This window comes from Chiroxiphia lanceolata, chromosome 7, assembly GCF_009829145.1.
Source record: "Chiroxiphia lanceolata isolate bChiLan1 chromosome 7, bChiLan1.pri, whole genome shotgun sequence".
Taxonomy (NCBI): domain Eukaryota; kingdom Metazoa; phylum Chordata; class Aves; order Passeriformes; family Pipridae; genus Chiroxiphia; species Chiroxiphia lanceolata.
Window position 1 is genome coordinate 39511888 of NC_045643.1, and position 13417 is coordinate 39525304.

The following is a 13417-nucleotide window of genomic DNA, read 5'->3' on the forward strand; positions in this document are numbered from 1 at the left end:
TCAGAGCTCATCTCTCAAAACATCCAAGAGACCTTCAAATGAACTATTCCTGCCCTTCCATTGCAGTGGAAATACCTTTCCCCATTTTGCTGAGGCAAACCTTAAACACCCTGCGTGTCAGAAAACCTTCACATTCACACAGCTGTGTAAACCAGTTATGGAAAAGTCACTTGCCAAACCCAAAGCCCTTATTGGAGTAATCATGGGAAGAGTCACCAAACAGCACAGTAAACCTCCAAAGAGCCTTTGCATAGAAAAAGCTTAAAGAACACAAGCAATACAGCTGCACCTCAGTCCATGGGCTAAAAGACCTTCTCCTTACCTCCCCCAACAACCTGTTCAAATAAGGCTTCCCATTTCCCTCCCCAGCCCCTGGGAAGACTACATGTCCATGCTACAGGCTGTACATCTGATATAGAAATGGGCAACCAACATCCTTTGAAGCAACTTGAAATGAAATAGCAAACATCCCACTGGGAGAGGAACTGCCCGTGCTGGCAGCTCTCCACACGAGTGAGGGCTGTGGGGCAGGGGCTGTGAGCCCACCATGGGAGCAGGGGCTGTGGGGCAGGAGCTGTGGAGCAGGGGCTGTGAGCCCACCACGGGAGCAGGGGGCTCCAGAGCAGGCCCAGGAGGCCCAGCCCCAGCTCCCCCAGCAGCCCTGGCTCCGAGCACACAGGACACTCACCTTGCCAGCTCGGGGATGGGAACGCCATCACCATCAGCACAGGGAGAATCATAACTCCATCGGCCACCCTGGAGCTGCAGAAAGAGATGAGAGAGCTCTGTACACTTCCACTGCTGTCTGAAAATGCAACCACCCAAAAATCAGTGTTTAGCAGTGTCTTTCATCCGTGTCTTATACAAAACACAGCACAACCCAAAGCTGATTGATCTCATTTTTACTGTGTCTTGTTTCCCCAAGTAATTTCCTTCATTTATAAAATTCATACATTTACTGCAATTTCTTTTTAGAATTAGAAACATCACATGCAACTACACCGCAGATACAGCAGCTTGCTAGTAGGGAAACACAAGCCCTCCCAGTACCAAGCAGGAATGTAATATAGAAGATACGTTCTCTGAACCAGGTATTATAAAATTAAGTTATTGTGAACTGAAAAGGGGGTCTGTAAAACTGTATTATCTGGGCTTTGAGGGAAAACAGAAGAACTCTGCCAGAAAACTTGGAATAGCTTCTGTTAACCAGCAAAAACCAGTGTTGGATGGTGAGAAAAACAGTGAGATGTATTTAAAGGAGATGCTCCTCCCTGAAGAGTAATTTCCCAGTTTAAGATGCTTCTCCAAGGGTTTTCCTTTCAATGGCCCAGCTCCATTTCCCTGCTGCTGGAAACAGGTAACTACACCTTGTGCAACAGCTCAGGCTGTTTCCAGTGTACAGCACAGGCTCCGGGTCCCTCTAAAACAGGAGATAAAGGAGTGAATTTGCCTGTGTATTTCCAATCTTTGCCACAATATTTAGTCCTTACAGGAAAATAACACCTACACTTTCTACTGTGAAAGAAGGATTATTTAACAGTCTTCTGAAAAGAAACTCTTCTGCAGTTTCTTAAACTGTGCATTTAAACAACCACTGTGCCCAAGGAGCTGAAATGAACTGCAGTCAGGGCTCGTGGGATTTAACCCAGCAGACAGGGCTGGTGCCTGGAAAGGGCTCATCTGTCCTCTGCTGCTCAGTCCCTACAGAGACTCTCTGGCCTAACCACATGCCACAAAATTCCAGTCAAAAGTAGCAGCAAGCAGTACGTGCAAACCAAAGTCCCTCTCCTTGACAGAGGCACTGAGGCATTACCATGCTCCTTACGTGCAGGTATTTGTCTTCATTTCTCAGATTTAACTCCAGTGAAGCAGATGAAAATTGAAAATAAATCTGATATTGCCGTTTTCCTTTCGGATCTTTTCTGTTGTGCCTTTTCAAATCATTAGCAGGCTGCTTAAGTGCTTGGTGATGAAAGCCAGGCCATTACTTCTGCATTTATTTCCTGACATGGATTTGTTTGCCGATTATGAGAAACATTTCAGTAATGGCTTCGTCATCAGTTAAAACACCACACATTGCTGACCCCAAGTACTGAGGCAGTGCTCAGCCCCTCACCTCCCAGAGCAACACCCTCCCTTCCAAACACCCCCTCCCCAGGGAACCTTCCCTCCCTTGTCCTTGATACACCCCGAGGGATCCTTAGCACGGGTCAATATTTAACCTCCAACAATCACACGGCCTGGCCCCCCCAGGGCACCACCCCGGGCTCCTCCGGCCCTTCTCCTGTCAGACCCGGCCAGGGAGGGCAGGAGGGACCTGCAGGAGCCCAGCTTGGCTCTGCCAGGACAGGAGGCTGAGCACACGAGTCCAGAGCTGGCTGGAGTGGGGGAACTGCAGGTACAGGGAGCACACAGCAGTCCAGACACTGGGAAAACTCTGCATGTATTACCTATTTGCTGCCTCTTCGAGCAGTTCGACTTCCAGAGAAAAAGATAAATAAATATACACAAGGATATTTGTACACACAAGCCCCTGCCCTGTGTTTCTCAGAGGGAAGAGGAGGAGAGAAATCCAATCTGCACCCCCCAGAGGCAAACAAACCAAATCAGACTTCTAACAGTTTCTATGCATTTCACAGCGTGCACGGTCCTCCCAAAGAAAAAAGCCAAGTATTCCAATTTAAACCCTGCTTCTATGAAACTTTGTTCCTGTAGCCATTCATTTTCCCCAAAGCCTCATAGAATATCTTGTCTGCTGTTGCTGAGAAGTGCTATGCACACTTACAGCAGCCTGTAACGCACCCCCCTGCGTGTCCTCAGCACCAACCCAACCCCTGGCCATGCCCAGGTAGCCCAGTTCAGCTCTGGGGCTTTTGGCAGGCAGCTCACACCCTGACTGGGGCTGCTGGGCTGGGACTGGAGGAGGGAAGGAGCTGGGAAGGAGCCTCTGACCTTTGCAAAATACTGATTTTTCTTCAAAAATTATGTGAGAGCATGAGTTCAAAAGTCCTGTTCCCATTGCTCAAAAAGAATTACTTCTTCAAATCAATTAATGCACATACATAAGCAACACAGTCTGGTTGTAGTGACACCAGCCAGCACGTCCCTTCCAGCTGCTGCTTGTTTAGAGAGAAAGAAACACACGTTTTAATGTAAGGAACAAACCATTCTATAATAAATCCCCATAGCAAGTTGCATGAGATCTAGAGATCCATGAGATATCCAGTTACTGTCTGGTGTTTGAATTTACGAGAACTTTTTCCCAAGGGAAGGATTGGGATTTAATCCAGACAAATAAAGAGGGACTAAAGCAAAAACGTGCAAAATTTATCTTCCTTTCCAAACACGTGGATCTTTGCCGTGCCCTACAGAACCGCAGCACAGCGGCAGCAGCCACTAGAGGGCATTGGGAACCCGGGCAGGGATCCCAGAGCTCCAAACAGGGATCCAGGGATCCCAGTGCTCCCTGACCCGCTCCACACACAACGATGCAAGGATCCCAGGCTCCCTGCCACGCTCCATCCACAGGGATACCGGGATCCCAGGGATCCGCGTGCTCTGTGCCACACTCCGTACCAGAGAGGCAGGGATCCCAGCACTCCCTGCCACGCTCCATCCACAGGGATGCTGGGATCCCAGGCATCCACGTGCTCTGTGCCACAGGGATCCCAGCACCCCGTGCCATGCTCCATACACACCAATACTGGATGCTATATGGCAGAGCTGGAGGCAGGACACAGTGCCTGAGCTTCAGCCACACACAGGGGAAAAGTGGATCATGTAGGTTTAACTTCCTCCTACAAAAGCACATTACCACTAGAAAACCAGAAGCCTGCTACAGGTCATGATGGAAAAGTCCCTTTCAAAGTGGCAGCTCCCAAATTTCCAAACAAACCTGGCAAGCAGTGCAGGCAAAGAAGGGATCCTGGTTCCTGGGCAGGCCAGCATCTGCTCCTCTGAATTCCAAAGGAGGAATCACTTAACCTGGCTGTGGAAGCCCAAGAGAACAGTAAGGCAGTCCTAAGGTAGATGTAAGGCCTGGGAGGACACCCAACGTGACAGACACACAACTGCTTCATGTACTGGAATCTAGAGAATTCTTATGGTTCCTATTCATACAGTCCCAACACTGAAGAACCCATCCCAAAACCCAATGCCTCTTCCACTTCCACAGCCAATATCGCTTTCTTTTCTTCCTAAGAAAACTGTTTGTCTCCTGCCAAACCATTCCTGTGTGGCCCAAAGTAATGCGGGTGAATGAGAATGTAAGCGGGACAGTCAGGATGGCTGCAAGAGCCACAGGGCAGAGAAGAACCAGGAGTTCAGACGACCCAGAACACCACAGGGACAGGCACAGGCTGTTGGGAAATGGCCTTTAGTCCCCAGTGCCACGACCCTGACACAGAGCACAGACCAAACCCGACACAGAGCACAGACCAAACCCGACACAGAGCACAGACCAAACCCGACACAGAGCACAGACCAAACCCGACACAGAGCACAGACCAAACCCGACACAGAGCACAGACCAAACCCGACACAGAGCACAGACCAAACCCGACACAGAGCACAGACCAAACCCGACACAGAGCACAGACCAAACCCGACACAGAGCACAGACCGCGCCAGACGGAGCGACCCAATTAGTGGAGACACTTAAGGCTGCGTGTCATCTCCATAGGACACAGACATGGGAACACCAACCATGAGAGCAGCTCAGACTTCCCAGATGAGATCAGAAGCACCCAGATATCGCTGACAGTCCCCGTGGCCACCTGCCAAGAGCCCAAGGGCTGCACATATTTTGCATGTACCTCACCAGATTCCTATCAAAAGAAAACATCCATAACACTGGATAGCAGTTCTGCCATCCACAACAGCCACACACGAGCTGAATTCACCAACAGCTGTGTCTTTAGAAGGAGAAATGTGCATTTAAAAGCAATAATTCACAGCTTGCTCTTTAACTGAAGCTCAGACAAAGGAGCTGCCAGCCCCCAAGCAGCCCCACAAAGGCATTCCTTGCCTCGGAGAGTGGCAACCTTGGGCAGCCCTTTCTTAAGGTCTAAACTTGGTTGCCAGAATTCAGAAGATGGAAGCCAGCCACCAACCCCATTTGGCACACACCTGCAAGCGCACTAGGCGCATGTCCATGTACTGCAGCTCCAAAAATGTGCCTAAGTGCCACCCAGAAAGGCCGAATGCCTTGGATTAAAGTGACCACAAACACAGAGAGAGTCAAGCATGAGATACTGGTTCTCCTGCACTCCTCATGTACAAAGCAAAATCACAGCACTGCTGAGCAAGAATAAAACCACCAAACTACACAACGTAAAGTGTCCTGGAAGTTCCTCCTGATGAGGTCAGTAGCTCTGACATGCTCCCCAAGAGCCAGTCCCTGGGTTCTTAAAAGACAAGGAAAAGGCAGCAGAGCATGAGTGTCACTTTTAAAAATAACCCCCTGTTCTTTCTCCCTCCTGGCACATGCAAGCATGGATCCATGTACTGCTCGTGCTGCCAGCCCACAGCTCCAGCTGACACACCAACTGCAGGAATGGCCTGGCATGGGACAACACACCAGTAACACTCACTGTGGCAGGGTGGGGGGACAGATACACAACAACACAGAAGGACAACACAACCGCTTATCCACGAGAGAAAAAAGTCTTCCCTAGGCAAAGGAATGAGCCAGAAGCAGCACCAGCCCCTTCCTGAGCAGGGTGGGGAAGGCCAGATCATACACAGCCTCTCCTTTAACAGAGGGAAGGGCAGAGGCTCTCATGCAACCCCTGGAGAACCAGCAGAGCAGCTGAAAGCCCAGGACATACAGAAAGAGACCAAAAGTACTGCCAGCTTCCCCATGCAGGGCAGCTGGGGAGCAGGGGCACTCCTGATCTTGTATGTGGGCTGAGGCCAATGGTCTATTCAACCACAAGTGTCAAGTCCCACACTTGGGTCCCAATCACCCCAGGCATCGCTCCAGGCTGGGGCAGAGGGGCTGGAAAGCTGCCAGTGGGAAAGGCTCTGGGGGTGCTGGATGAGGGCAGCTGAACATGAGCCAGGTGTGCCCAGGTGGGCAAGAGGCCAGTGGCACCTGGTCAGTACTGGCCACAGGCCCAGGGCAGTGCCCATCCCCTGTGCCGGGCACTGCTGGAGGCCCCTCGAGGGCTGCGTCCAGTTCTGGGCCCTCACGGCAAGAAAGACACGGAGGGGCTGGAGCGTGTCCAGGGAAGGGAACGGAGCTGGGGAAGGGTCTGGAGGGGCTGAGGGAGCTGGGGGGGCTCAGCCTGGAGAAAAGGAGGCTCAGGGGGGACCTTCTGGCTCTGCAACCCCCTGACAGGAGGGGGCAGCCGGGGGGAAGTCGGGCTGTGCTCCCAGGGAACAAGGGACAGGACAACAAGAAGTAGCTTTAAGTTATTCCAGGTTGGATATTGGGAAAATTTCTTCACAGAAAGGGTTGTCCAGCCTTGGCACAGGCTGCCCAGGGCCTGGAGTCCCCATCCCTGGAAGGATTTGAAAGTCATGTGGATGTAGTTCTTGGGGACATGGGTTAGTGGCCTTGGCAGTGCTGGGGGAATGGTTGGACTTGACGGTCTTTTCCAACTCAAACCATCCAGTGATTCCACGTGGGCAGCAGAACTTCCCTGTGGTTGCAGGACACAGAAGACAGAAAGCCCTCGCCCTGGTGTGAAGCTGGGGCTGTGTGCAGGTATTGCATCAGTACCAGTCTGAGGCAACCGCTGGCAGACCAACGATGAAGCAAGCACAGACACTTCCATATTGATCTTAAAACCCCAATATATATTGCAACTTCCTGGTGCCTTTGAAGCCACATGTGTATCTTTCCATATCATTTGTTGCCCTGTGGGTAAATAAATGCTGCAGGAGGCAGCTATCAAGGATTAGCACTGCCCCGTGGAACAGCTTTCCCCTGCAGAGCCTGCGCACAGCAACATCCCTCAAAACCCCTCTCACCAAGTCACCGGGCACAGCTCAGCGATCACATCTTCGCTGGGAGCACTGGGAAGTGAGGTGTGCAATTCCACACGTGCAGAGAACCAGCACACACGGTTTGGTGTGTACAGCAAACCAGCAGGCTGGGGTTGGCAGGTCCGTGAGCCATCCCAGGGACACTCAGGCGTGCAGGTTTCACCTCACAAGACACGTGCAAGAATCTGCTCCAGACGCTGAGATACACGGGAATTATTGTGGCTTCACACATATTTCACACATACTCAAAGGTGTTACTTTAGTATGCTACACACGTTTCCTTGCTGCCCAGGTATTCTCACATGGCACACAGACAGCTCCTACCAGAGGGGGAACGCTGCATTCCAGAGCTGCCAGGAAAAGGGCTCCAGTGCACAGCTTCCAAGCTCCTCGGACGTTTTCGCTTTTAGACACAGCTCAGAGCTGCAGCCAACGTTGGGCACCACTGTGCCAAGGCCATTCCAACTGCCCACAGAGCGGGGACAGTCCCCATCAACATCTGGTGACTTCATCTGTGCTGGGGCCATGGGCCCAGGAGGCAAGCAGAGCACCCCTGCACATCCAGCTGCCAGACATGGTGTGTTTCCCCCTGGAATGGTTTGCTCTCCAAATTCAGTGCACTGTCAGATCTCAGCACAAAACTGCCACTGAAGATACAAATGTCATCGAAACAGAACACCTGGATTTAACCAGCAGCTGTGAATAAGACCCAAACACAAATATTTTCGACTGACAGATTATCAGGAATTGCCTGTAAAAGCTGCTCCTGAATACTTCAGGTAAAAAAATTAAAATAACTACACCACCTCAAAATGCACCCACTACCAGCACCTTCCTTTTAACTTACTCAGAGCCTACCTCTCCCAGCTTGGCCTGCTTTCCTCCAGCCAGCATTACAGTGTTTATTACAGATGTTATCTGTGCAGTGTGTGAGGAAGAAGCTCAGGGAGGAACACACACTCACAGCTTGCAGGGTTTTTGGGATTCCAATCACACACTGCTCCTATTGCATCCTGGTCTGTCCTGACAGGGGGGGAAAAACAAGGAGTATGGGCATGAACACTGAGCCCCACTCCCATGTGGGCAGCAAGGGCACACTCTGGCACAGCACCAGTCAGTGTGACTGGGATGTGGTTCCACAGCCCCTCTGGACCAGTGGAAGGTGCAGCAGTGCCCAACTACCCCCCAGGCACAGCCCCAGCTCGCTGCCATCACCCTGAGCAGGGTCCTGTCCCCCAGCACCACCTCCCCACAGTGAAAAGGACAGACAGCAGGGGCTGCATCACCCCCTGCTCCCCAAATCAGTGATACTCCTGGAGAACTGCACTACAATCTCAGGGAAAATCCAAGACAGCTGAAGTCATGGTCTACATGAGACCACTGACTGCTAATCTAAGAGCAACATTTTCAAATAATAGAGCTTGCCTGTTTGAAGTTTCTGTGGAATACTTCAGCCAACACAAACCAAACATTTCAAAAACAAATCTTTGTCTTCAATATCACCAACAAAAGTCTTAGTTTTTCCTCAAAGAAGCTCTTTTTTTCCCCTGGTTTTCCTCTCTTTTCTGCACCCTGGGTTTCAGAGAAGCCACGGTCTGATGATGTGCACAGCTTTAGAGACCATCTCTCACTGTGGCAAGCCCTGCTGCAAGATAACAATATCATCTAGTTCCTACAAATGCATTCATTAAAGAGCGTCTCCCTACAGTCTCACTGTGTTTTCACACCTGTAGGGACCTAGAGAGGTGCAAATGCTTTTTATTCACAGCTCCTGACGCTATCAGGTGGGATCACTCAGAGCTCTGTGAGTGAGCTGGAGGAGCTGCTGGACCACAGGACCACCCAGGTGACCCCTCCCTCATCTGTGTCAGTATTTCACCTCACTGAGGACCCTCATTTGCACATCAATAATCCCAGCTGGGTTTTGCCTGCCTGGGTAAATCTGAACCTCCACAGTCATTTTCACAGGGTCGTCACCACCAGAATACTCTACTTATGCCCCTTAGCCCAAGCACCCTACCCTGAATGCAGCTTGGGGTATTCTGATAAAAATTAGCCAAAACATTTTCTTAAATCTATTTCATTGCAGAATACTACAACAGCAAACACAGCTACGAGGCTGTAAATACTATAAATATACATGTAGATTTCTATTTTACATATATATATATATATATGTATAAAAATCTGTAAACCTGAGTAGGACAGGAGCACTAGAGGTGCATAGGAACACCATACCACAGCAGGGGCACCGAGGAGAGACAGGGCTCAGGAGAGCCTGGCTTCACACCTCCACTCACTGCTCAGCGATTAGGCTGGTATTAGAGCAGCATTCTTCAGGAGTGATGGGCTGCTACGAAGTTGGAAAGGTTAAGGGACACAGAAAAGTCAGGTGTTTGTTCTGCATGCCACTTACAGCTTAACTGCTCCCACCCTCGGCCAGCCAAAGAAAATTAACCAATATTTTTAGAACAATCAGACTGAGAACAGCAGTTCCTGACCCTCCACAGTCACGAGTCACCGAACAGCCTTTCCTCACAGCAGAATCTTTCATTAACTATTACTGTGGAGTCCAAAAGGCTGAATACAAGTAGCAATCCCAAGAAAGAGGAAACACCCTGCCACACGGGAAAGCCAAATTCTTCAGAGATTATATTAGACCACCACAGAATTTCAGCAGTATTGTTCTAAAGTTTGGTCTTGCCTGTTTGGACAGGCCAGAGCCGCATTATTCTGCTCTTAAATCCAAGGGACAAACAAACCCAGGTTCTATTACAGCCACAGTGGCCCACAGCCTCCCGTCCTCCACTGGCACTATGAAACAGGACACTCCAGAGCAGGCTGTCTGGAGGCTCTGTACAAGCCTCATGAATTCCAGAAACAGCAGATGGGCAGTCATCACTAAGAGGAAGACCAGCTGAGGCTTTTCTCCAACCTAGAACCCTCTGACAGTATTTCTGTTCTTCCCACACCAGCAACATTAACCTCAAAGTGCTGCAGTTCCCACCACAGCTTTGGTCTGATCTCTCCCTCCACCAGGATCCTCTCCCTTGCTCTGCTCCAGGTCCCTCCAGGCATCCTGCAAGCTGTCCCCCTTTCTCACCTGAGGCTTCGTAAGGCTCCACAACAGGTCTCTGTTCTGCTCACGTCTTACCTGTGACAGGCTCACCTGGGACACTGATCCAGCTAACATCCAAGCCTGCATGCTAAAACAGCTCCAGATCTTTCCAAATCACTGTCCTGGCATTTCTTAGTTGCTGTTTTAGCAGTGTCTAAACCCCTCAGGCAAAGGGGTCACATCACCCTATGTTCCCCCAGTACTGGAGCTCCCCTGTCACGGTCCCAACCAATGTTCCTGCTGTGCACCACTCAGTCAAATCATCGGGCACCTCGGCACCTCTCCCAATGCCAAATTTATCCCAATTATACACAATTCTGACACTTCTTTCCAGAGTTGTTTCAAGTGCTCCCTTTCCACCTATTTAGCTGTATGCTTTCAAACTCACAAATCTCACGTGGCCTTGCCAAACCTGACTGCACTTGCAGATCTCCAAAAAACCATTCCATAGATTCATCCAGACTTTTGATTTAATTGCTCTTACAGATGCCAGAAGCAGCCAACCTCATCCCTATTTTACACTAAATTCCCATGGCTGACCTTGCACACACTGAGCTGCAGAGTGAAGCACAAGGCCAGCTAAAGTTCTCTTTACAGACCAGGATGGCTTTGGAGCTCCACACAAACTGCCCAAGAGCAATGCACCTCATCAGGAAGAAACTCCTGTGATTAAAGTGAGCTCATGACATACATCCATTGCCATTTCCAAGGTTCAACATCTCCACATGCAGGGTCCAGCCATGATCGTTCATGTCACACACAGAAGACAGTGAGTCAAAGACAACCTCACCAACTGCTCCTGAAAAAAGGAAGCGCCCAAATACACTTTGGGCCAACAGCTCTCCTTGCTCCTGGGCAGCAATGGAGCAAGAGACCATTCCAGCAGGACACAATGCTCTGTTCACACAGAGCAGGTGATCACACCGCTTTTTGGGAAGTATTCAGCATGAAGCCATTTTCCTCTGAGAGAAGAACATACAAGTTAAAGGAGTGACTGCACTTCCCACAAATAAAAAATAACAAATACAAACTGTTCCTACAAAAGGGCAAAAAGCACTGTCAAAGGCACAAGGAAATAAATTCTGGATATGCTGCACAGTAACTGTCATCAGCCTGCCAGCCAGATGTGCTGATGGAAAGGTCCAACAGTCAGCACACACAGGTCTACAACTCCCTGTCACTGCTCAGTGGGAATGGAAAGCCAGGCTGGTCAGCAAGGCCAGATCTGTCTCCACAGGGACCTGTTGTGTTTTTGGCCCTCTTCTGGACACAAGACAGACTCTTCTGAGTTTCATGCTGCAAAAGTTTCCACTCAAAGAAAAGCAGCATCAAAACCCAAGCCCAGGTTCTCAGCAACGTGGCTCCAATTCTGAGTGCTCTGAAGTTAGCAGGAACACAGCTGTAGAGAGAAAGCAGGAGCTGCCATGTCTGCCTCTGAGCATTCAATCAGGCCAGGAATCATCTTCACTTCAGCTGGACCAGACACTAAGGAAACCACAATAAAATGGACTGAGGCATCCAAAATTATTCTCAGAATATAGGCCAGACTGGGCATGAAAACATCTGGGCTTGGCTTGAGTCACAAACCACATGAGCAAGACACCCCAGTGCTGCCTGCAGGCAGCCGAGCAGGAATGTGAGCAGCACAAAGGTAGGCAGCAGCAGTCTCCTACACCCAGATTCCCTTCCTGCATCTTCCTCCAGCAAACACGCCACAGCCCCTTTACTCTGAAGCGTCTCCCACAGCCCAGTCCAGTGGGATTCCTAAGGATGGTGTTTCTGGGGCGTCAGGCAATGTGTACACAGCCACAGCTGGTCAGGCAGGTACCCCCAGCTCTGGGGCAAAAACAAGGCACAAAGGGTTAAACCACTCCAATCCTGCCTATGCTCACACCCGTGTCCATCAGGCCAGCACTGTACATACTCCAAGGATCCCTTATCCCATTATACCAACACACACCAGCTCCCCTCCCACTTGGTCCCTTGTTCCAAAAACCTGCACAAACTGACGAGGACACATTTATCACAACTCCAACCAGTGAACAGACAAGGTTTCAGATACCAGAGGGGCTGCAGCAGCTCGGCTCCTCTGTCCCTCAGATGAGGGAGTGTCAGCACTACTCACTCTGAGCTTTCCAGAATCAAGGCAAGTGAACTGAGCATTCTCACCACAGCTGCTCAGCACGGCCAGAAAGCCTGAAGGACACTGCGCCACGTGGGAAGGGACAGGCGTGGGGACAGGCCCTGACCAGAAACTGCTACTGCCTAGACCCAACAATGGAGAAAGGGAAAAAGAAAAGATTAAGGAGGAAATCAGCAGAACTGCAGCAATTATTTAAAAATAAACTACTCATACATTTTAGAAATAAGTCTGACAGGAGGAACAGGTCTGAAAGAGACACAGGTCATGGTATATTTATGTATTTAATATAACATGGAAAATGGATAGACTATTATACATACCACCTATGGAACAGCCCAGGAAATTCCATTCCTGGACACCACTGTATCCTAACAATTGTTTCAACCCTCTTACTTCAGAAGGGATTGAGCCTGGTCCCTTCAGTGGAAGGTGCTACCACATATGGCTCCAAGCTGCCCAGAAGAGGCTGAGAACTCAACACCCATGTTTCAGGATAGAGCAGAAGAAATCCAGCACACAACATGCCCAAACTGCTCTGCAACTCTCTACAAACAGAGCTCATCGGGGGGATGAGCTTCTAAAACCCCACCAGTGCTCCAGGACAGAACTCCACCACTGGTGTTCCAGGACAGAACCCCAGTGTGGGTTAGAGCCACAGAGCCATCTGACCCCAAAAGCATGATGGACCAACAGCCCTTCCCCACAGCTTTGCAGCCCCCAGAGTCAGCTACCAAGGGCAAGCAGGACTCCAAGAGGTGTGTTGGGGGAAGGAGAAAAGGGGGTGAGAATGAACACTGAACTAAAACCCAGGGGGTTTGCACAGCCCAGCAGCCCCAGGGCTCCCCAGGACGTCAGGGCTCAGTGTCCCATCATGGCTCCAGCTGTCGCTCCCACAGCTGGCACCAGGCATTGCCAGTCCAGAGCTGCTTCTCCAGGGACATGGCCCTGCTCCACTGGCTCTGCAGCAGCACTACACCATTAATGAAGGTTTTATCTCTCCCTCTTCCTGTCAGCGCAGACCCAGACAGGCTGACTCTGTCAACATTAAGAATGCTTATTTTTCCCCCATTCACTATCTCCAAGCCAAAACAACATCTGGAACTTCAGCTTGCTATACAAAGAGAGACAGATTAAAACTGGAAAAAGCTACACATCAGCTTCCCAAG

At 50.2% G+C, this 13417-nt stretch overlaps 1 protein-coding gene across 5 annotated transcripts in view; it reads right to left on the reverse strand.

The window, feature by feature from the left end:
• Positions 1-13417, reverse strand: part of ACVR1 (activin A receptor type 1) — a 68706-nt gene that overhangs the window by 18827 nt on the left and 36462 nt on the right. For all 5 annotated transcript variants that reach the window (XM_032693310.1, XM_032693306.1, XM_032693308.1 and 2 more), the window contains exon 2: positions 689-762. In XM_032693310.1, coding sequence (XP_032549201.1) covers positions 689-740 — 52 coding nt within the window. In that variant the 5' untranslated portion in view covers positions 741-762. The remainder of the gene's footprint in view (positions 1-688; positions 763-13417) is intronic.